The sequence below is a fragment of the Ochotona princeps genome, chromosome 13, assembly GCF_030435755.1.
Source record: "Ochotona princeps isolate mOchPri1 chromosome 13, mOchPri1.hap1, whole genome shotgun sequence".
Taxonomy (NCBI): domain Eukaryota; kingdom Metazoa; phylum Chordata; class Mammalia; order Lagomorpha; family Ochotonidae; genus Ochotona; species Ochotona princeps.
The window spans coordinates 16,850,790-16,874,807 of NC_080844.1; the positions used below are offsets into that span (position 1 = coordinate 16,850,790).

The window sequence follows — 24,018 nt, forward strand, 5'->3', positions numbered from 1 at the left end:
GTTTCCAAGGATACTGTATTGAATATTACAATGTTTCTACTACTAAAATTCTAGTACGATAGAGAAAATTCAGAAATAACCAGTAAACGTTAAAAAAAAGCAATGTGGCTTCTTAAAATTACTAAGTGATATAAAGAAACTAGAACAAGTTATATGGGAAAAAAATCTTTGGGTGCCTGTTTTCGTTCAAACGCTAGAGGACTCATTTAGTGACTCAAACTGAACTCCAGTCACCATGAACAACCATGAAATAGTAAAAAAGTTGACAAAGAGAAGTTGATTGTGAAGAATAATTATTATGATAATTATTATTATAATTATTAGGATGGGAGCTAGTCAGGCTATTTTGTAGTCCTAATTTTCCCTAAGTGAATTTGCCATTCTCACATGCCCAAAAAGATACACTAAAGTCAGAAGCCAAACTTGGGCCTACCATCCTATAGTTGTAGATCTAGACTAACATGTAGAAGGTTGGAAGGTAATGAAAAATTGTGGGTGCAGAGTGATGTCCCAAAGGCTAAATCCTTGCCTTGCATGTGCCGGGATCCCACGTGGGCTCCAGTTCATGTCCCGGCAGTCCCACTTCCCATCCAGCTCCCTGCTTGTGGCCTGAGAAATCAGTCAAGGATGACCAAAGCCTTGGGAACCTGAACATGTGTGAGAGACCTGGGAGAAGCTCCTGACTCCTGGCTTTGGATCAGCTCAGCTCCCGCCGCTGCGGTCACTTGGGGAGTGAATCAACGGATGGGAGATCTTTCACTCTGCTTCTCCTTCTCTCTGTAAATCTGCCTTCCCAAGAAAAACAAATCTTTAAACAAACAAAAAAACATATGCTGGCAGGCCACCTCTCTTTGCTGCTTGTAACACTGAACATGCTAGAAAACCATTTAAAAGGGCATAAGAACGAAAAAAGCAGAGTTAATGACTAATACAAATTCACAATTATAGAATAAAAAATTGTTCTATGCTCATATATAATAACATAAGCAAAAAAAAAAAGGAAAGTACAAAAACTGAGTGTATCTATAACATAAGCCATATGTAGAGTCCCCTCAAAAAAAGATATAAACAAAATTTGGGAAAATATTACTGAATATTCATTCTTTATGGCAATTCAGTGCAATGGAAATTAAATCTGTATGAAACTGAAAAGAATAGAATGTGTTTAAGCATAGTAGTAACTAGTCAGATGAGAGCAGACACAAGTAGGAAAATCAATAATAAGCTATAATAATTTGTGTAAAAATCAAAACTTGAATTCATGTAATAAACAGTTATTGCAACTTATTTCTGAATGTTTAATGTCCACAGTTGGCAAGAATGCCAACCCCCCAAAAAAGCTCATACACACACCCCCCAATCCTCAAACATGTCAATACATTTGTACAATTTGTACAACCTTTCTGTAGTACAATATGATAGGCCTGCATTTAAGAAATGGTGGAAAATTGGTCCAAAAGACTTGAGAATTGATGAATATCAAAGAGGGTATTTGACATCATGGTTGAGACATTGCTTGGGATGCCTGTCCTGTGTCAGAGTGCCTTGGTTCTGCTTACAGTTCAGCTTTCTAGCACTGCCTAACTGGGAGGCTCAGATACCCGGGTCTGTCACCCACCTGAGATACCTGAACTGAGTTCTGACTCTTGGCTTCTGCCTGGCCCAGTCCCTGCTCTTGAAGACATTTAAAATAACAGACAGAATCTCTGTTTCCTTTAAAAAAAATAAATGCATATTTTAAATGATACATTATAGCAGGTGATTTTGCTTAGCCAAGATGATCTGCCTATTAGCAGACATGAAAGAGCAAAGATGATGAGAAAGCAGAAAAACAGTCTGGAAAGACCATGAAGAATGGTTATAGTTTTAATTTTGAAATGTTCTATAACGCTGGACACAACTCACTTTAACTTGCTCTCTCTATCTACATTGCAAAATGGCAATGACAGAGGGTAACTGATTGCTTCAAATGTCATTCCTACTAGACAATTTTAAGATCTTAAGGTGTTAAATAACTATCTTATTTTTTAAGCTTCTAATTTTAGAGAAACATTTTAAGCTAGACTATAAGGAACTTGGTGGTAGTTATTTGTTAACCTACTCTTTCCACCATATTAGCCTTGCTTTGTTTATAATACAACAAAAAGGTTACAAATGTATACACCTTATAAAACAGATGAAATTAGTAGAAAATCTGTCTCCCCTCACATTTCTCTAATAGTGAGTGTGTGTGTAAGGAAAAAACTGGGATTATGCCATACTCTTGTAGTCTATATTTTTCATGTAGTTCATTATGTAGTAAGGAACTCATCCATTTACCAATTTATTTACCAAATGGTCTCAACAGTCAAGGCCTGGGCTGGCCAAAGCCGGGAGCCTGGAACTCCATCTGGTATCCCATAGACTGGCCGGGCCCTGAGCGTTCAGACCATCAACTGCTACATTTCCAGGATAAAGCATGGAGCTGGACCAGAACCGAAGCAGCCTGAACTCAAATCAGAGCTCTCATGCCAACTTGGAGGCAGCTGCTTAACTCTTGGACCATAGTCAGGATTTAGAATTTAAAGAGATTAATGCTCTACACTTTCCAGGTGACTCGGAGGGATACATCATTGTTCACATTCACAGATGGGGAAACTGAGATTCAGGAAGGTCACATATTTTACACAAGTCCCTAACAGCAATACTTTTCTCTTTCCTGTGAATAATAACAATTCAGGCCTCAGCTCAAAGTGTGCGCTGGCATCGCTGGAACATTCTTTCTGTTTCCCACGTTCAGATCCCAAAACAATAGCAATGATCCCAATAGGCACAGCCCTCTTAGTCAGGGTAGGCTGGTTTTCTCGTGTGAGCACGGCGCTGTGACAAGGCAGGACACCTACAGGATTTCTAGGCTTTTCCGGGCCATGCCATACCAGACGAGGCCCAGGGGGTAGCATTTTTTTCTGGCGCCAATGGCGGGCCATCCAAACCAGCCGGCGGCCCTCAGCCCTCAGCGCCAGGTGAAAGCCCGGCTGCTCCTCAGGCTCCAGCCCCGTTACCGTTGCAGGCATTACAGCTGGGCCGGCCTCGGGGCTCCAACCGTCTCTTCTCCGCCCCCAGCACGCCGGCCGCCGCCGGGACCGCCCAGGGCGCGGGCCCCGAGGGTGGAGCGCACCGGCTCGGGCCCGCCGGCCTCGCCCCGGACACTCGGGCCCTCGGTCCCTTCCCGCCATGGCGCGGGTGCTCATCGTGGGCGCCGGGCTGACGGGCAGCCTGTGCGCTGCGCTGCTGAGCAGGGAGACGGGCCGGCCTTTGCACCTCGCCGTGTGGGACAAGGCGGGGGAGTGTGGTAGGTGGTGGGGGTGGGCGCCACCTGGGACGAGGCAGGTGTTTCCGGGTGTCTCAGGTGTCCTTAACTCGCACGCTCATTATAAAGAGAGAAAAAGTCCAAACTCAGCTCCCGGGCCCTCCCGGCCCTGCGCGCTGTGCGCTGCGCGCTGCGTCACGTGTGGGGAGGTTTCCGGCTGCCGCACGCAGGTCCCGGGGAGGGTGAGTGTGGCGGCGCGGACCCCAGGAGGCCTCCGGGAAGGCCCAGCACGACGCGGCTCCCCTGGGGCCAGGCCTCTGCAGGCGGAGCATCGGCGTCCTTGACTCTTGCTGACCTCACCTCGCTGTGTTTTCGCCACAGCCGTTCCTCATGATGCCTCCCTCTCCTTTTGGCCCATCTGTGCCTTAGCAACTTTTTCCAGAATCTGAGGCTCCCAAGAGTACTCAGGAAATTTCAGGGACGTCTGATTTGCAGAATCCTGTCATCCTCAGGAGTGACATTCTGGGAATGAGAAAGCCTGCCTTCATGGATTCATTCCGGTCTTTTCATTTGTCCTTTGGTTTTGTTTATCCGTTACTGCCTTCTATGCAAGTTAACAAATAACATGCTGTAGCAATAGTTTGGAACGTAAAATTGGCACATATTTGTGTGGTACTATGTGAAGACATTTTAAGAGAAGTAAGCCAGACACAGAAAGGTAATCACTGCTTCATCTCATTCGTGTGCAGAGCCAAAAAATTCGGTGTCACAGAGATTGAAAGAATAATAAAGCCTGCTTATGGAAGGCTGGGGGAGGGAGGCGGGGAAAGGTTGATTTTACGGATGCCGAGTTACCTTTAGATAAGAAAAAAACTTCTAGTACAGTGTAGGGTGACTGTGTTTCAGAAAGCCTAGAAGGTAGGATTTTCAATACCAAGAAGTTGTAACTGAGGAATAGATAAGCTTACCCTGATTATAGCATTATACAATGTATGACTATAGCCTGTTCTTTTTCATTATGTCTGACCAAATTATCGCATGACCCTGTTAGATGACAAAGGTGTCAATTTGAAAGAATGTTTCTTAATATATTTGTAAAATATTTGGAGCAAAGGGGAAGAATTATTTTGATTGAAAAAGAAGCTCATTTTAATGCACATTTCCCTTTGGATTCGTTCAGGCGGAAGAATGTCTACTGCCCACAGTCCTCATAATCCACAGTGCACGGCTGACTTGGGCGCTCAGTACATCACCTGCACGCCACACTATGCCAAAAAGCACCAGAGGTGAGTTAGCAGCAAGGAGTGGAAACATCTCAGTAGTTGTTTGATATACAGAATGCAAATCGTCCATTTTTTTTTGCATAAACTGACATTTATGATGCCGTCCTTGTTGTAGACGGTGTTGTACCCACTGGAACCAATACAAAGGAGTGCTAGGAACTGATCAGATTTGAAGGTCTTTTATTGCCCCTAGGAGTGGTGGAGAGTGGGTTCATGCCCCAAAGATCTCCACCTGAACTACAGAACAGAAAGGTTTATAAAGACAAACACCACAAACCAGGAGGGAGTTTAAGGCGACTGAGCTTACATGGAACTACCTTGGGGATAAAAACTGCTTGTTGCTGAACCAAGTGGAACTCATTTTTCTCCTTAGTCGTGCTTGAACAGCCCAGCCAGAGGGGTTCCAGCATTCTTGCCCAGCAGTATGAGTTCTTCTGAGCTGGACTACTGTCTCACACAAAGGGCGTGTTGGGGGCATGCCACCTAAGATGGAGCCCAGCTCAACATGGGGGCCCTCATGTTAACCAGGTTATTTCAGTAAAGAAGCTGTGGTATTTGCCTATTAGGATTGCGTGAAGGTTAATTGGGAAGATACATGGATTAAAGTAAGGACTCAATAAATATCGACAACTGTATTAGTGCTGAGGAAAAAAACAGGTGTGGTGAAATTCCATCTTAATTAAATTAAAGTTGATGTACCGAATCCTTTTCTGCTTATGTGGAGAAGCAGGTTATCTAGCTAATGTCAGCAAGCATCTGTGCATGTGACAGTTTTATATATTATACGTGTTATTTTACAGACACACTTTGATCATGGAGATTTCTATCTATGACTTGGAACTATAATCTCTCAGAAGTCTTGGAAGAGAATTCAGTATTTTTAGAGCTAATCGTGTATGTTTACATTATGTATGTCTTGATTTATTTCAGTTTTTATGATGAACTGTTAGGTCGTGGCATTTTGAAGCCGTTGACTGCTCCTATAGAAGGAATGGTGGTGAAAGAAGGAGACTTCAACTTTGTGGCACCTGAAGGGATTTCTTCAGTTGTTAAGCATTACTTGAAAGAATCAGGTGGGAATAATGTTCTCTAGTCTTCCTTTTAGAATCAGCATTTTATTCTGTTAATCAGCTCTTTGCCTTTTTATGTGAATATCTTATTACCTTTGCCCATATCCTAGTAGGATTTTTGGTTTATTCCTGACATGTTCTAAGAGCATTTTTAAAGTAGATATTCTTTAAAAAGTGAACTTTTCTTGAATGATAGATGATTTGCTTTTTAGAACAAAATGAGAAATCCAAGTTAAGTACTGTACTCAAGAAAAAATATGCTATTTGTTTTATTTTATTATTCATTTCTAGAATAGTTACTGTTCTGATCTTCATCAAATATTACTTGTTGAGAATCTCAGCATTTCTGACACTGGGGATTAGAGAAGTCAGTGATAGTGAGTATACAACGTGAGAACATAATGAGTAACATCCTACGTTAGATCATTGCTTCATCCTAGAGTCAGTCAGTGATGGCATGTTAGTCATTATTCTTCAAAAAACAGCCAATAGGACATAAATTTATCCTACCATATATGCAAAGTTTAGCTAGTTGTGCATTGAAATAGATATTTATTAAAACCCCAGAAAGTTCCAGAATGCGAAGCTTGAATTTGTCACACCCGAAGCACTGTGCTTTGTACAGGGGATGTAATGGTAAGTCGACACGCCCTGCTGCTGTTTCATAGATGCTTGGCCTCCAGCACATTTCTTCGAAATGTTGTATGCCTTGGCGCTCACTTATGTACTATGTAGATAGGCCTAGAACGGTTGTCCATACTGAACATGTATTGATTTACTAGATTGTCATTTTCCCTAAACGACACAACTATTTACATAGTATTTACATTGCATCAGTTATTAGAAGTAATCTAGAGATGATTTAAGGCATGTTGCTTTATTTAGTCTACGAATTTAGAAATATCTTCACAAAAATTCCCGGAACATTGGTTGAATATCTGGGCAACCCAGGGTTCAATCAGGTTAAGATGGGCTGTTCTGGTAGTGGCACTATCGGAAGGACATTTCTGTGAATGTCTCCATCAGCTTCATGTAATGCTACCACATCACTGCTGAAAGTGTAATTTCCATCATGATTTTAATGAGATCTAAGTTAGACATGCTTTTTGAAATCCTCAAAGCTTACTAACTGCACCACAATCCACTGTTTTATAAATACATCATTTCATTCATTACGTATTTGTTGAGTGCTTATCGTATGTCAGACAGTGTTGTAAGTAGTGATGTGATGCCTGCTTCTATGGAGCAGATACTCCACAGAGGGGCATTCTTTAAATGCTTTTCACTTACATTAGGGGTTTGGAGAATGTTTTTCAATTTTACTTTGGTAGTGCTTGACATAAGAGCTTGTATTTCATGATATTTTAGCTCTCATATAACCTAAGAGTATCTTGTATATAGTGGGAGTGGTAATATAGATTTCTAACATATAAATAGCTTATATATATTAAATGCCTATCAATTCTAATTCAGCGTACATTGAATTTATAAATTGCTCTGAGTAGTGTGGACATTTTGATATTCCAATCTGTGAATATGGAGATGTTTCCATTTTTTGTGTCCTTCTGTTTCTTTCTTCAGTGTTTTGTGATTTTCATTGTACGAACCTTTCACTACTTGATTAATTTATTCCAAGTAATTTACATTTTTTTAATCTTTTCAAATGGTGCTATTCTTTTTTAAAAGATTTTATTTTATTTTTATTACAAAGTCAGATAAATGGAGAGGAGAAGAGACAGAGAGGAAGATCTTCCATCCGATGTTTCACTCCCCAAGTGACCACAACGGTCAGTGCTGCACCGATCCAAAGCCAGGAGCAAGGAACTTCTTCCCTGTCTCCCACATGGGTGCAGGATCCCAAGGCTTTGGGCCGTCCTTGACTGCTTTCCCAGGCCACAAGCAGGGAGCTGGATGGGAAGCAGGGCTGCCGGGATTAGAACCAGCGCCCATATGGGATCCCAGTGCATGCAAGGCAAGGACTTTAGCCACTAGGCTACTGCACTGGGCCTTCAAATGGTAGTGTTCTTACAAGTTCTTTCTTGACTATGGCATTGTTTATGTATATGATGGCCATTAATTTTTGTGTGTCTTTATATCCTCCAAACTTTAACAAGCTCTTATGAGTTTGTTATCTCATAATAGTCTTTTAGTTTTTAGTGTATATATGTATATATACACTATATGTATACTATATATAGTATATATATATCATGCCATCTGCAAAACAGGAAACATTTGACTTCATCCTTTCAAATTTGTATCCCTTTGCTATCTTTTTTTCTTGCCTAATGGCTCTGGCTCAAACTTTCAGAACTGTATCTAAGCAGCTTCTGCACTGCATAGTAACACTTAACGAAGTGAAGAGGCATCTGGCAGAATAAGAGAAGGTATTTGCAAACTGTGCAACTGATATTTTACACAGGATCTATAAAGCGCTCAAGAAACTTAACATCAAAACAGTCCAGTTAAGAAATGAGCAGAAGACATGAACAGGCATTTTTCTTCTTTTTTTTAACATTTTATTATTATTATTATTGTCATTTTATGATACAGTTCCATAGGCTCCTGATATTTCCTTTATCCCCTCCCCAATTCCCTCCCCACCACCTAGTTCCTCTATATCATTACTAAAATATAGTTCTTCATACACAGTCATATGTCCATCATTGCAGGCATGGACAGTGGCAGAGAGTCCAGCATCCTATTGTCAAGATATAATAAACAGTTTCATTGTAAATCCATCTTTGTCTGGAAGTAGAAATGCATACTGCATTGAATCCTCACATCTGGATGTTAGTCTCCATTTCACAGATACTGTACATCCCCTCAAATGAAAAGTCATAATACAACATCAACAATAGAAAGAAAAATAAAAATTTACAATGCCATGAAGTTAAATGACATGTTACTAGATATGACAGTCTCCATTACACAGCTACTATACATCCCCTTAAATGAAGAGCCACAAAACAAAATCAACATCAGGGAGAAAAAAGAAATTAACAACACCAAGAAGTTAAATAACATGGTACTAAATGACTAACATGTAGCTGAAGAAATGAAAATCAAGAACTTTCTTGAAGAAAATGATGCTACTATATGATCTATGAGTCATTGAATGATTTAACCAGAAGAAAGTGTTATGAAACTAACAGAAAACAACAAAACCCATGTGATATAGATTCCGCTGATTTTTGTTGGTGAAGTGTGTCTCTTCTAGACAATAAATAGATGGGTTTTGTTTGTTTTTAATCCAGTCTACTAATCTATGACATTCGATTGAGCTTAAGCCATTTACATTCAGAGTTTAATATGTGTGGGTGATACGTTGGTCCTGTCATTTTAGGAATGGGTTGTTCATTGGTTTAGTCTTCTGTTGTCATTTTACTGGGATATTCTTCCCCATTTGCCTTTGGTTTTGTTTGGTGTTATTCCTCTTCTCTGTGAAGAGAACATCTTGAAGTGTCATTTGTAGGGCAGGTTTGGAAGAGGCAAATTCTTGTAAATTTTCTTGATTGTGGAAGAATTTGATTTCATTTTCAAAGACAAAAGAAAGCTTTGTTGGATAATTTTTTTCTTTTAGAATCTGGAATATGTCATTCCATTCTCTTCTTGCCTGTAGAGTTTGCTGTGAGAGATCTCCTGTGAGTAAATTGGCATTCTTTTATATGTCAATTGGTTTTTTTCACGTGCACATTGAAGGATCTTTTCCTTATGTTTGATTGAAGAGAGCTTTATGATCATGTGTCTTGGTGAAGATTGCATTTTGTCAAACCTGCTGGGAGTTCTGTGCCCCTCCTTGATCTTGTTTCCCAATTCTTTTTGTAGATTAGGGAAATTTTCCTTTATTATTTCATTAAATACATTTGCAAAACTCAGCTTCTCTTTCTGCACCTTCTGGGACTCCCGTAACTCTTATATTTGGCCTCTTAATAGTGTCTTTCAATTCTTGGATACTGTTTTTGGCCTGATCCAGCTCTGCTTCTGGCTTTTTGTTTGCTTCTCCCTGATGACAGGAAATATCTGCCAATTCTGAGATTCTTTCTTCTGCTTGCTTCATTCTACTTTGGAGACTCTCCACTGTACTTTTAATTTGCTCTACTGTGTTCTTAATTTCTGATATATCAGCCTTGATTTGCTTTATTGCTTCCTTAAATTCTTTGAGCTCTTTTTTTCTCTCTCTTTTTTTCTTTGAGCTCTTGTATGTGCTTCTCATTGTTGATCAGAAGCTTTAAAATGAGTGTTATGAATTCTGTGTGCCCCATTTTCTCAATGTCTTCCTCAGTTAACTCTGGGGTTGGCAAAGGGTTTTGCTCCTTTGCAGGGGAGTTTTCAGTAATATTCATTGTGCCTGTGTCTCTTCTTTTGCTCTTGGTCATTGTACTTCTGGTTAGCAGAGTCTTCTCCTTGGGGCAGGTTTCTAAGCTGTGTCACCCACAGGTCTACAGTTGATTTTACTTATTGCAGTTGGTATACAACTCTTTGCTTGCAGCCACTTGTGCCACAACCTCCAGCGAGTTCCCGGTCTGGGTTCTTGTGTTAGATTTCCACCAAGAACTCCGTAGCCCCAACTCACCAATCTCCACCTCCTGTGATACCATGCTGAGGCTGCACCATTGTCTCTGCAACCTTTCTCCCACTTCTGGTTGGAGCATGTCCCAGGATTAGAGAGACACCAGGTGTCCTATATAGTTAGGTTGTTGGTGGCGCTGATCTTGCCAGAACCTCTTGGACATTAGGTCTGGGTGCCACACGGACGTAATTTGACCCATACAATGCCACAGTCGGTATTATTTTCCTACAGACCAGTGCAATCCATGGAACTCAGTGAGTTTTCGCGAGCTCAGCACATGTACAGTTCACTGTTGTCCCCTGCAGTCCTAAAGCATTTGCCACAGTGTACAAAATGGCGCCTGATGTGCCACTACTAGAGTTCTTGATCTGCTGGCCAACAGGTCTGAGGGCTACCCAGACCTGTCTTCGGTGGAACCTGTAGAATGCCACATTGCTGCAGTTCACCAAGTTAGAAATGAGTTCACTCCCAGCTCAGTGTATGCTCAGTCCTTTCCCTTGCCTTTGCCTCCTTATGCAAAGTGGTGCCCAATTCTGCTCTAGGGGACTGACTGGGCTGTGAAATCCATGCTGTTCTGGCACTGTCCATCTGGGATCTGCTGCTCTGTCTCTGTCCCTGGTCAAATCAAATGGACCAGCAGAATGGACAGTTCTTTGTCTGGGTTTACCTCCCAAGCTCCCAGTGAAAGTCCCTTCCCACTTGGTTGCTGGTGGAGTTCCGGCTGCTGGTGGAGTTCAGATCGCCATTAGCTGAATGCTGCTGGAGTATCAGTCACTGCAACACCACACCGTTGTGTCTGCTGCTTTCCTGTGTCTGTCAGTTTCCAGGTGCTCCTCTGCTGTTGTTCTGTCGTCATATTTCCTGGAATGTGTCCTCTCTGCTTCATCCTGATAAATATTTTTCCATCCGTTTTAACGTGTCCTTACCCTATTCTGCCATCTTGATTCTCCTGAACAGGCATTTTTCAAAGAATAAAATGCAAATAATCAACAGATCCATGTTATGCACAGGATAACTAGCTGTCAGGGAATGCAAGTAAAAGCCACCGTCACCTCACCCCAGAAAATAAATTCTGGCAAGTATTTGTGGAAAAGATAGTCCAATGTGCTGTTGGTGGAAATGTATACTAGGACAATCATCGAGGAAGACAGTGTGGAGATTGCTCAGATCTGAGATAGATCTTTGATATGATGCAGCCAGCCCACTCCTGGGAATTTACTCAAAGGAAAGGAAATCATTATACAGACTACAAAGTTTCGTATATGTACAAATAAAAAGTTTCAGCAACTTTTTTTTATAGTAGAAATACATTTGCTGTTATAGAATATATGAACTGTCTTAGTCTTCTGATATCTTCATAGCAACCTGCAAATTTTTCAAAAAACACTATTGCATATAAAGTACATGGAAAATAGCAGAAAATAAAACATGGTCCTTATCTCTGTTCATATGGTTTAGTGGGGATGTAGTTATTACACTGCATACAGAAAAGATATGTAATACTAAGTAAAAGAGTGAGCATTGTGAGAGCATTTTGAGAAAAGAAGCTAACACAGTGGAGGTTTTAAAGTAGGGTGGCAGGGACACCTACCTGAGAGAGTTTCATGGCTAAAGGTGATCAAATGCGAAATATGCTGATAGTTGAGGAGTGCATGTTTCATGCAGTGAGGCCACCAGATTGTGGCTGTCCTGATGGAGGAATTTCATACATTCAAGGAATGAAGAGGTCATTGTTGGTGCCGGCACAGTGGTGGTGTAGGCTAATCCTCTGCCTACTAGCACTAGCACCCCATATGGGTCCCAGTTCATGTCCCAGCTGCTCCACTTCCCATGCAGCTCTCTGCTTGTGGCCTGGGAATGCAGAGGAGGATGGTCCAAAACCCTGGGGCTCTGCACCCATGTGAGAGACTGGGAACAAGCTGCAAGCTCCCAGCTTTGGATAGGCTAATTTCTGGGTGTTTTAAGTACACAGGAAGTCATTGAAGAGTTTAATGCATGAGAGAGAAGTCAAATTTAGTGAGCTCAGAAGTGACTCTTAAGACAGTACATCAAGTTTTAAAATGGGAGGTTTCCAAAACCCATGTATTTTAACATATGATTTTAAAAGCTGTTATTTTTACATGAAAGTACCATCATCTTAGAAATTTCATTCCAAGAAATTAGAAAGCAAAACCTACTAGTAATTAAGGGTAGCTCCCTCCGTCTTTTAGAGACTACTCTCGGGGTCTCTTTGCCATTTGGGATGTTAGAATCGGGACTTTGCACCTGTTGCAGTGCCTCTCACACTTTGGGGTGCATCATGACAAGCCTGAAACCTGCGTGGATTGTTAGACCTAAGGCCCAGTTTTCTGATTCAGGATGATTGGGTTGTGCCTGAGAATGTGCAATTCTAGTTACAAGGTTCTGCTGGTCTGGAAACTATAATTAAAGAACCAGTGACATACACCTTACAGAATACATTAAAGGTATTTCTAAAACATTCCGGTGGGCATGGAGAATTTTCTGAGATAGTGTATTCCAATATGAACACATAATGCTCTTTTTGGAGGCATATTATGTGAAAATATAAATAAACAAGACACATCTAATACGTTGACTTAATTGATGTTTGAGACCGGTCCATGACTAAGTGAGATGAGACAGCCTAAATAATTAAAACAGGATAAAGCACAACTTTTTTTGTGTGTGATAAGAGATGGTGTGTGTTAATAGAAAGAAGTGATTATTTGCTTCCTCCTCCAATAGGAACCTTAGAATAAAGTCCTCAGGAAAGTTAGACAACCAGCTCTAGTCTTTGAACACTATTATTCTCACTACCTCGGAGACTAACTGCTTGGAATATGCTAACACCATATTCCTTCTAACATTTGAATTTAACAGATTTGAGCAGCAGTGGAAGAGGTGGAGTAATGGTATAGGAGGTGTGGAAAACTGAGCTGGAGGAATTGGCGTGTTACAGGGTTAGATAGAGCATAATTAGAGTATACAGCTATTTTGATTCAGTGTCCAAATGAGTGATAAAAGGTGGAGATGGTGGAAGGTCAGCCAGGAAGGACCACAGGAGCTGGAGTGGCTCGACAAAGAAAGCTTCATGGACAAAGTTGTTGAAGGTTCAGTTAAGCTGATTATTTGGTATCTAGAAAGAGGTTGCTTCTAGATGTCTGTGCTTTTTATCTAATTCCATCTTCATTTCTTTCATTTTTGTACATAAGGCTGAATAAAAGTAAATTGTATTTTAAGTCAAAGTCTTTAAAAAGTTGAATGTGAATGCCACGTGTACTAATGCCCCAATTTTCTTTTTTTCTTTTAATTTGTGGAATATTGAAATTATTGATCTTGGGTTATTTTTACTGAATGTTTTTGGTTTTAATTTTTAAAAATTAGACATACCAAGCTGTTAACACTCTCATTTTCTTGATTATAACCCATAGTTCAGTAACCTTACCTTCACTGATCACATTTAGTATGAAGTAACCATAGTATGAAGTAAACAGTGCTTCCGCTTTTGCTAGTCACGCATCACTGCTGAGATTCATATTGATGATGGATCTGTAAATAGATTCATTTTAGCTTTCACATAAAGAAGAAAACGTGCAATAATTGTATTTCTGTGTCTGACTCAATTAACATTACAATCTCCGGTCACATCCATATTGCTGCAAAAGACAAAATTTCTATTTTTAATCTGTGAATAATTGTCCATTGTGCATATGTACTACAGTTTCCTATTACATTCATTGCTTCATAGTTACTTTGACTCCAAACTATGAGTATAATTAATAATGCTACAGTAAAAATGGACAGTAGGTATTTTCTATATGTTGATTTTACTTTCTATACATATATCCAAAGAAAGTTAAATCAATACATACACATTTATACACACACACACACCAAAGAGTGGAATAGCTGGATTATATGTTAGGTCTATTTGTTTTTAAGATTTATTTATTTTTATTACAAAGTCAGGTATACAGAGAGGAGGAGAGACAGAGAGGAAGATCTTCCGTCCGATGATTCACTCCCCAAGTGACCACAACGGCCGGTGCTGCGCTGATCCGAAGCCGGGAACCAGGAACCTCTTCTGGGTCTCCCACACAGGTGCAGGATCCCAAAGCTTTGGGCCGTCCTTGACTGCTTTCCCAGGCCACAAGCAGGGAGCTGGATGGGAAGTGGAGCTGCTAGGATTAGAACCTGCACCCATATGGGATCCTGGCGCGTTCAAAGCTAGGACTTTAGCTGCTAGGCCACGCCGCCGGGCCTGTTAGGTCTATTTTTTAAGTTAAAGAATGTCTACAGTGTTCTTTATAATAACTGTACTAATCTATTGTTTCACTAGCAGTATATTAATGTTCCGTTTTCTTCACATCCTCACTGGCCTTTATTTATTTATTTTGATGACAGATATTCTAATTGGCATGAGGTGTTATTTCAGTGTGGTTTTGATTTGCCTATTCCTGATCATATTTGATACTGTGTGTTTATTCATGTCTTGCTGGCCATTTTTATTGCACCTTCTGAGAAAAAAAGCTTATTTGTTTCTGTTTTTAACTGGATTGTTCATTTTGCCGTTCAGGTTTTTGTGTTCCTTGTGTATTAATCCTTTGCTATATGTATACTTTAGATGTTGTTCCCTTCTGTCAATTCACGTGTTTGCTGGTTGGTTGTTTCTCTGTGTAAACTTCTTTGTTTGCTATAATTTCTTTGTTTACTTTTGTTTTTATTGCCTTGTGATTGGAGATCTTACTCAGTAAAAGGAGTGCCTATGCCCATGTATTTTCCTGTGTTTCCTTCTCATGGTTTCATAAATGCAGATCCTGTATGTCTTTGATCCATTTTGAGTTGGTTTTTATATAAGGTGAGATGTAGAAATCTTGTTTCTGATTTCTGTATGTGGAAATTCAGCACAATTTAATGAAGAGACTTATTTCTCTGTGTGATACTTTTGTCAAAGACAAGTTGGCTATGGATGAAGAAAAAATATGCCCGTGCATGTGCACACACACACTCACACAATGGACATATTTCTCATGTTCATGGATCAAAGGAATATTATTAAAATGCCCATACTGTATGAGGCAATTTTTAGATTCAATACAGTCCTCAATGAAATACCAACACTTTGAAGAGTTAGTAACAATAATCCTAAAATTTATATGGAAGCACAAAAGACCCTGATTAGCCAAACAAAACTTGAACATCAACAACAAAAATGCATGGAGATATCACCGTGCCAAATTTCAAGACATAATACGGATGCATTATAAGCGAAGAGAATGGTGCTAACATAGAACCCAGAAGCATAGGCCAGTGGAAAAGAATAGAAATAGCAGTTTTACTTACTTTTAGTTTATTGTTCATAATTCCCTCATTAAAGCTAATATTGATGAAATCTTTAGTATGTGCCATCTACTGTGCTATATTGCTAAAGACTATAAAAGCAAAAGTTATAATCTCTGTTTTATAGGTTTTGCAGATTAAAAATAATAGGCAAATCATTGTTAAAATACTTTGGAAGGCAGCTATGCTCACCACTATACCACCAACGCAAAATACTTTGACTAACGGTGCTATGAGGACAGTTGTAATGGAGGGTATGTTAGGTTATAGCTTCCTGCTCTTCCTAATGAAAATAATCTATTGATGAGGACTTGGACATTTCTGAAAGACGCATTTTGGGATCCTTTAATAGGGAATAGGGGACATGAGTAGAAAGAATTACTTGCCAACAGCTTTATTTTAATGTATACTTGCTCTATAAACATGACAAACTTTAGAGTCAGCTAAATGTGATTTCCAGCTATGCATCATATTCAATCTGTTACCTGTGAAATAAATTGCTGCAATCTTACCAAATTTTTAGCATATGGAGGATTCTTAATGAAAGGTGGGTGTGGTTACTTATTCTGGTTATTGTTAGTGTGGCAGTGCTTTTTGCCCTGTAGAGGCACTGCTAGGGGGACCCCGGGGTGCTAGAGAGGGGAATTCACAGCAGGTTTAAAGGAAAATAAAGAGAACTCTGAGTTGTGGAGGGATGGCATGATTGCTTTGACTACTTCAGTGGAGCCAGTGTGTGACACTTCACTTTCCTTTGTTCGAATGGAAAATCCTCCTAAGGTGAACATTTCTGCTTTTGGAGCAGGTGCAGAAGTCCACTTCAGCCACTGTGTGACCCAGATCAGCAGGAGGGATGACAAGTGGGAAGTCTCCAGGGAAACAGGCTCCCCTGAGTGGTTTGACGTCGTCGTCCTCACGATGCCGGTCCCTCAGATCCTGCAGCTCCGGGGTGACGTCATGAACCGTGAGTCTGCTTCTGCTGTTGGGCTGGCTCCGGGAATAGGACTGCTCTGTCAGAGTGTGGATTTGATCTGACTCTTGGCAAAGGGTGTATGATTAATTTCATTGATTTGCAAATTTTAGAAATTAATAATACAACCCAGATCATAGTATCATAGAAATTCATAGATTTTTTTTAACCAGTTAAAAGTTTAATGGTTTTTTTTGATTAACTCTGCCTTGAAATAGCTGGTATTATTGATGAATATGTTGTGGTTTGGCTTAAAATTGAGCGGTCTCATTGTGGACATTGTAGAGAAGCACAAAGTGATATGATAAAGTGTGTGTTTGGGTTACCTTTGTTGGTATTGGCTACCGTTTAGGTGTTCACTTCAGTTTGAGACAATTGCCTAGCCCTGTTGTGAGACCAGAGGATGTGGTGGGGCTGGGGTGTGAGACAGTTGTGCTGAAGGGGTTAAAATTAGGCTGAAGCCACTAAAGTTACAATAAGAGCACTAAAATGTGTAGGAATGTTTGGCTGAAGGAATACAGGTTGTTCTTGCTGAAGATACCAAAGGTATAATTTGAGGAGGAATATGACAGCTTATTGCTAACTCTAAAATCATATTTTGTTTAGCACTCTGGGTATCATTATTTCACAATCCTGAATCTATTTTCACATGAACAAAAACTACCAAATCAGTGTAATTTTTTTTCCACAAAGGAGAAATGTTTGTTATACCAATCTGTGCAATGGCAGGTGGGAAGTCTCAAGGAAACACACTGCCCTGAGTGTCTGGCCTTGGTTTACCTTCTGTTAAGGTTCTGCAGGCTTCCGAGGAGGCGTTCATTTTTGGTTTCAAATTTCATTAGACTGGTGTACGGGAGCGAGAAATGGGCAAACGCTCAGCTGTGGGCAAGGAAAGCTGGGCAGTGTGAAAGGGGACGAGGAAAGTAGAGCGGGAGGAACTTGAACTAAGCATGGTGTCTGTATGTCATCCCCGTTTATTTACCATCAGCTCCTCACAGACACAGTTCATGTGAAGGTGTTGAAGTTGTTATTAAATACCATAATTGTTCATGCATTGCACTTCCATTTTATAACTCATAGTATCATTAATAGACTCTGTACCTAGTCACTGAGAAATATTGAGTTCAGAGGGTTATTAACTATTTAATAATCTGATTAGAATTCATAACTTAGGGTATTTTTTTAAAAGCTGCTCTTCTGTTGCAGCTTTTTATGTTTCATGTGTCTTTATATAGTTTTTGGAAAGTACTTTGAATTTGATACATTTATTTGTGCGTATCTCATTTAGTGAATAAATAGGTAATAGAAAACAATTTGTGTATTGTAAGTGATGCTAGGTTGAGTTATGAAAATTACAACTCAGTTTTACATCTGCAATTTCGTAGGTTAAAAGTGGCTATCGAGTGGCAGTTTCTTGTGATTCAGCCTACATAGTCTATGCAGACATGCAGCTTAGGAAAGAATACGTGGATAAAGCAGCACTTCCTGATGCAGATCTGAAGTTTTCCAGGGATTTCTGACACTGGTTTGGCATTCATGGCATTTGTTATTGCTTCTTTCTTGCCTTCATGTTATTTCTAATTCAAAAGTCCTTTGAAAGTTTTCCATGAATTATTGATAAGCCTTTATTATCACAGTTGTTTTTGCTTTTCATCTTTCAAGTTGGCATTATTTTATCCTTTGTGTTTAGCTGTTCCTTCTGCATTATTTACTTTGTGTTTAGAGGTTAACTTCTGTGCACTTCATATTTAATACATATGATGCGAGTGTATGGAGAGTTTTATTTCCCATCTTCCTACTGAATAAGCTCTGTTATCCAAATTAGCCAATTTAGACACAGCCTTTACGTGCATATGTCATTCCTGATGTTTGAAGTCAGCCGTGGAGTCCAGAGCTACGTTGGGTGGGAGTGTCAGCAAAAGGCACATGTGGGGAGTCTGGCGGCTGACATTTCTGCAGTGAGTACCGGGGGAGGATTCAGGCGTGAGAAACACAGGGCACATTTTAAGGAGGACAGATGTTACCCATTCTTGAGGTAGGTACACTTGCTCAGCTCGCTTCCAACATACCTGTTCTCCTTACTTTAAATACTGCAATCCTAGCTGAGAGTGTTCATTTTAACTATAGACAACTCAGTTATAGAGGACCTTGTCGTTGTCGTCTGGTCTCACCTTATAATCCTACGTAAAATACATCACTTTATGGAGATGTGATTGATGCTTGAAACACTAAAGCAGTTTAATGTATAAAATTTGGTGAGTTTGGAGATAAGCACACAGCTGCCATAACCACATGCGCCACCCTGGCAGTTTCCTTCTCCACTTTTTGTTTTTAACTGTTATTTTTCTGTCTTAAGATTACCTTTTAACCATGTTTTAAATATATAATGTCATTAATTATAATCACTGTGATGAGTGGTAGCTCTCTAGGTCTTACTAGATAATTGTGTAGCTACACCTTTGTCTTTTGACCAAAGTTTTTTTTTTGTTTTTTTCCCTCTCCCAAGTCCCTGTATTAGAAGTATCACAAACAGTTCTAGGTTGGAAAAGTTCCAGGTTCATGAGAAGACTACCCTTGGATTGGATTAACTCCATCAGGTTCATTGTACATCTGCCCAAGGTTGAAGTTTCAGACAGAGGTTATTCTCTTGTTTCAGCATCCTCTACTGCTTTCCCAGCCCACAAGCAGGGAGCTGGATGGGAAGTGAGGCTGCTGGGATTAGAACCGGTGCCCGTATGGGATCCTGGCACATTCAAGGCGAGGGCTTTAGCCACTAGGCCATCGCACTGTGCTGGTCAGTTTATTAATTTTCAAATAATAGTTTGCTCGCTGATATTCTATTGAGCAGGTAGGAAGAGTGCTCTAAATCGTGCCCAGGAATGTCTGTTGGCATCTTCACTGGTGCTCCAACTGCCCTCTTTGCTTCATCTAATGTCTTCTGGGAAGGCCAGTTTTGTGGATTTTAAAATTGAAGTCACTAATCTTTCCTATTGAAAAAAAACATTGAAACCTTGACTATAAATTTGGAATATTTTTCTGCTCAACATCTGATTGTCTGAAAAATCTGTTCAGGTGACTGAACAACGTGCCTGGAGGCTAAGTCTTATTTTTCTTAAAGGTTAAATATGCTCACATTTTTGCTATTTAGGTCTGTAAAATTCCAGAGGAGGATATCCGTTTACAAAGCTCTATGTTGCCATCTAGTGGTTCCATTGTATATTGCAGTTTCCCCTTTGAAAGCTAAACTAGAGAGAACTGTGAAGAGATTGAGACAGACTAAACACCACAGTATGATTCACAAAACTGTGCCTCATGGGGAAACAAATTTAGGCACATGAGGATCGACTTACCCCAAAGTGCTTGATTAATTAGTGAAAGAATTGCAGATGTTTTTTTAGACCTCACTCATTTTGGTAACAGCTGTGAATATCACCATGCCTTTAACTTTCTTTTTTTTTTTTTTTTTTTTTTTTTTTTTTTTTTTTTTTTTTGTGCTTTCCCCAGTTTTATCCAATGGTAATATTTTTTTTTTTATTAATTATTATGCATTATGTGACAGTTTCATATGCTCTGGGAATCCCCCCACCCCTCCCCACACCCCTCCCCCCTGGTGGATTCCTCCACCTTGATGCAGTATTACAGTTCAAATTCCATCAAGATTCTTTCCTTGCAAACATATACCCAGCATAGAGTCCAGCTACTCATTGTCCAGATGGGTTGAACAGTTTGTTGGGGAGACCATTTCTGGTCCAAAGTCAGAGCTGGTAGAATATCATCCCAGTCAATTAAGAGTCTCAATATAACATTAACAGCAATTTGTAACATTATGGAATTGACAAGGTTTTGCGTAACCAGTATGTTAAAAAAAACAAAACAAAACAATACAAAACAAAAAAGAAGCAAGTTCTTAACCACAACCTATGATTAGCTCATTGACATTTCAATTTTAGTTCATATACAGGACCAGCTGCTATATACCTTAAAATGGCTATAAGGTACCATTCAGCTGTCTCGTGTCTGTTTCATTTTAGTATTTAGCCATTTGTTGTGTTGAAGTCTAATTTTACTGATCTTGGCAGATTTTAGGATAATCTAGACTGGCTTGTAACTCTAACAAGACATTTGTCAGCAGTTAAGGTGCAGAACATTTTTTTTTTTTTGGGGGGGGGGGGTGTGCAGGAAAGTCCCCAACACCATGGTAAGGAGTGACTAATCTTTGTGTCCTACCCAGCGAGGCATTAGCCAATCCATGCCAGCTCTTTCCTGTCAGATTTCAAGCTCTACTTTTTGTTGTTTGTCTATTTATTTTAGGTTTTTTTTTTTAGTTTGTATGATTGTTTGTTTGCTGTGAGGGGTTTTCGGAGCGATCCTGATGGTCATTGCAAGGGAGGGTGGGGGTCCAGAGGTGGAGCCAGGCTCGGTCCAGAGAAAGCTCTCCTCCCTGGTCCCGAGGGACGTTTATTGTTCTTCTGTTTCTGCGGACCGCTCAGGGCTTCTGGTTGTCATTCCGATGACGTTGGTTTCTGCGCGGTAGTGTTTGGACTTCTTCCATCCCCTGCGGGAGCTCCGGTTAGGGGTGGGTGACCTCAGAGTACTCGGCCTCCGAGGGCATCCAATTCCCTGTGGCCTCCTTGGCAGTTGGGATATAGTCCTTGTTGCTCGTATTAGTAGTTTGTGGTGAAGGTCTGGGAGTCTTCATGGTTGGGATCCAGGCTTTCTCCTTGCCATCTGCTCTACCCTGGAGTGCCCCCCTGCTCCACGCACATGACCTCCTGTTAAGAGGTTGTCAGGATCGCACCCGATTCCCCCCTCATGCATTGGTATAGTAGTTTTACTATTGTTTAGTGCTGCTTTGAGTCTGTTGTCTATGAATTACCAGATTTGATCATGATAGGCTATATTATACTTTTTCCTCACTCTTTTTATGGTCCTGAAAGGCTTCCCTGCACTCCCCCCCATTACGGATTAACATAACGTATTGAGGGTATAGTAGGTTTTACAGTTTTTCGATGTAGATCTTAAGTATTCTGACATTAATTGTTGGTTTATAGATTATATCACATTATCTTATTGTATTGGATACAGGTTGTTAGAGATTGCAATAATATTACAATATACAGGTACTATCAGGTTGTCATCTTTTCATCTCAGATTAAGGCAAACATGTGGTATTTAACCTTTTGGGATTGGTTCATTTCTCTTAGCATGATGGATTCCAGTCGGGCCCATTTGTCCACAAAGAACTGCATTTCGTTTTTTTTAATAGCTGAGTAGTATTCCATAGAGTAGATGAACCATAGCTTCCTTATCCAGTCTTCTATTGATGGGCATTTTGGCTGCTTCCAGGTTTTTGCGATTGTAGATTGTGCTGCTATGAACATTGACGTGCATGTTGGTTTCTTGAGTAGGAGATGTTTTGGATATATCCCTAGGAGTGCTATTGCTGGATCATATGGCATGTTGATTTTCAGTTGCTTGAGTATTCGCCAAACTGATTCCCATAGAGGCTGTACCAATCTGCAGTCCCACCAGCAGTGGAGAAGGGTTCCCTTTTCCCCACATCCTCGCCAACAAGTGTTGGTGGTATTACGTATGTGTGCCATCCTTACTGGAGTTAGGTGGTACCTCAAGGTTGTCTTCATTTGGATTTCCCTTATTGCCAGGGAGCTTGAGCATTTTTTCATATGCTTGTTTGCCATTTGGGTTTGTTCCTTTGTGAAATGTCTGCCCATTTCCTGTGCCCATTTCTTGAGTGGCTTGTTTGTTTTGACATTTTGGTTGTTTTGTAGTTCTTTGTATATTCTGGAAATTAGCCCTCTGTCACCTATGTCGTGCGCAAAGATCTTCTCCCATTCTGTGGGTTGCTTTTTTACTTTGTTGATTGTTTCTCTAGCTGTACAGAAGCTTCTTAGTTTGATGAGGTCCCAATTGTTTATTTTGGTCTCGATTTCTACTGCATTTGGAGTCTTTTTTAGGAAGTGAGGGCCTACTCCTAAGTGTTGCAGTGTGTTTCCAACATTTTCTTCCAAAAGTTTGAAGGTTTCTGGATGTAGGTTTAGGTCTTTTATCCATTTAGATTTGATCTTAGTGTATGGTGAGAGATGTGGGTCTATCTTTTTGTTTCTGCAGGCTATCAACCAGTTGTCCCAACAGCATTTATTGAACAGACCTTCCCATTTGCTTGGATTGTTGTCTGTCTTTTTGTCAAAGATTAATTGACTGTATCTATGTGGATTACTGTCTGGTGATTCTATTCTGCTCCATTGATCTTCCTCTCTATCTTTGTGCCAGTACCACGCTGTTTTGATAACCACTGCCCTATAGTATGTCCAGAGGTCTGGAACTGTGATTCCCCCTGCTAACTTCCTGTTCTTCAGGATGGTTCTGGCTATTCGTGGTTTTTTGTGCTTCCAGATGAACTTTTGGATCATTGTTTCCAGTTCCATGAAGAATGTTTTGGGCAGTTTGATTGGAATTGCGTTGAATGTATATATCGCCTTTGGCAATATAGACATTTTAATGATATTGATTTTACCTATCCAGGAGCATGGGATGTTACTCCATCTTTTGAGGTCTTCTTCAATTTCTTTTTTAAGTGGTTTGTAGTTTTCCTCAAATAGGTCTCCTACATTTTTGGTTAGGTTAATTCCCAGATACTATGCCTTTAACTTTCTATTTTTCTTCTCATTCTCATTTTTCCTCTCTTCTAAATTACATCCCGCATTTAGGATTAGTGTGCATACCATCTCTTGCATCAAATAATTCCGTTTATGTTATAGTGAGATATGGATTTTCTGTTGTGGAAGTCTATTTTTAAATGTTTTTACAAATATTAGAGTTTATTTTATTTAAAAGAGAGATGGAGAGACAGAGATTTTTCATCTGCTGGTTCACTCCCCCAGAATGTTCAAGAAATCTGGGCATGTTCCACGCTGCAGCAAGTAGTCCAGAACCGAGCCTGAGTCTGCCATGTGAAGGCGGAGACCCAAGCGCGTGAGCTGTCCTCTGCCACCACTCTGATTGCACAAGAGCAGGAGTTCCGGGTCTGGAACTGGACCTGGGATTTGAACCAGGCGGTTGGGAGGGAGGAATGCAGGCACCCCTAGTGTCGTCATAATGGCTGCTTCACATGCCTACCTTCTAGATTTTGCTAGATATCTAGAAGCAGTAGAATGATTTCTTTGGGTAACTATTACAGTGATTGCATTATCCTAACTGAGAAAATAGGGAATGTGGAAGTGTGCTGTAAGCGGACCTTTTGTGATTCACCCTCTGGATCTATAGTTGTGTCTATTTATCCTAATGTCACAGAGGTTAGTCTCAGTTAATCCTCGCAGCGACCCCAGGCACTGCTGTCATCACGTTCGTGTGTAGCTCAGTCGTGTGACTCCAGCGTCTGCCATGGTAGTGACCGTTCTGCACAACTCTGCAGCATACAAATGGGAAACACTGCTTTACCCTGTACAAAACTGTAATGTGCTTGTGTCTGGACTACT

General features: G+C 40.3%; 1 protein-coding gene across 3 annotated transcripts in view; it reads left to right on the forward strand.

Annotated features, from left to right (window-relative positions):
* The first annotated feature begins 3,068 nt into the window (after positions 1-3,068).
* Positions 3,069-24,018, forward strand: part of RNLS (renalase, FAD dependent amine oxidase) — a 283,483-nt gene continuing 262,533 nt past the window's right edge. Inside the window, exons 1-4 of one of the 3 annotated variants that reach the window (XM_058671330.1) lie at positions 3,069-3,331; positions 4,470-4,575; positions 5,503-5,645; positions 16,358-16,516. In XM_058671330.1, the coding sequence (XP_058527313.1) occupies positions 3,214-3,331; positions 4,470-4,575; positions 5,503-5,645; positions 16,358-16,516 (526 nt within the window). In that variant the 5' untranslated portion in view covers positions 3,069-3,213. The remainder of the gene's footprint in view (positions 3,332-4,469; positions 4,576-5,502; positions 5,646-16,357; positions 16,517-24,018) is intronic. The other 2 variants (XM_004583380.4, XM_058671329.1) reach the window with 2 other exon arrangements.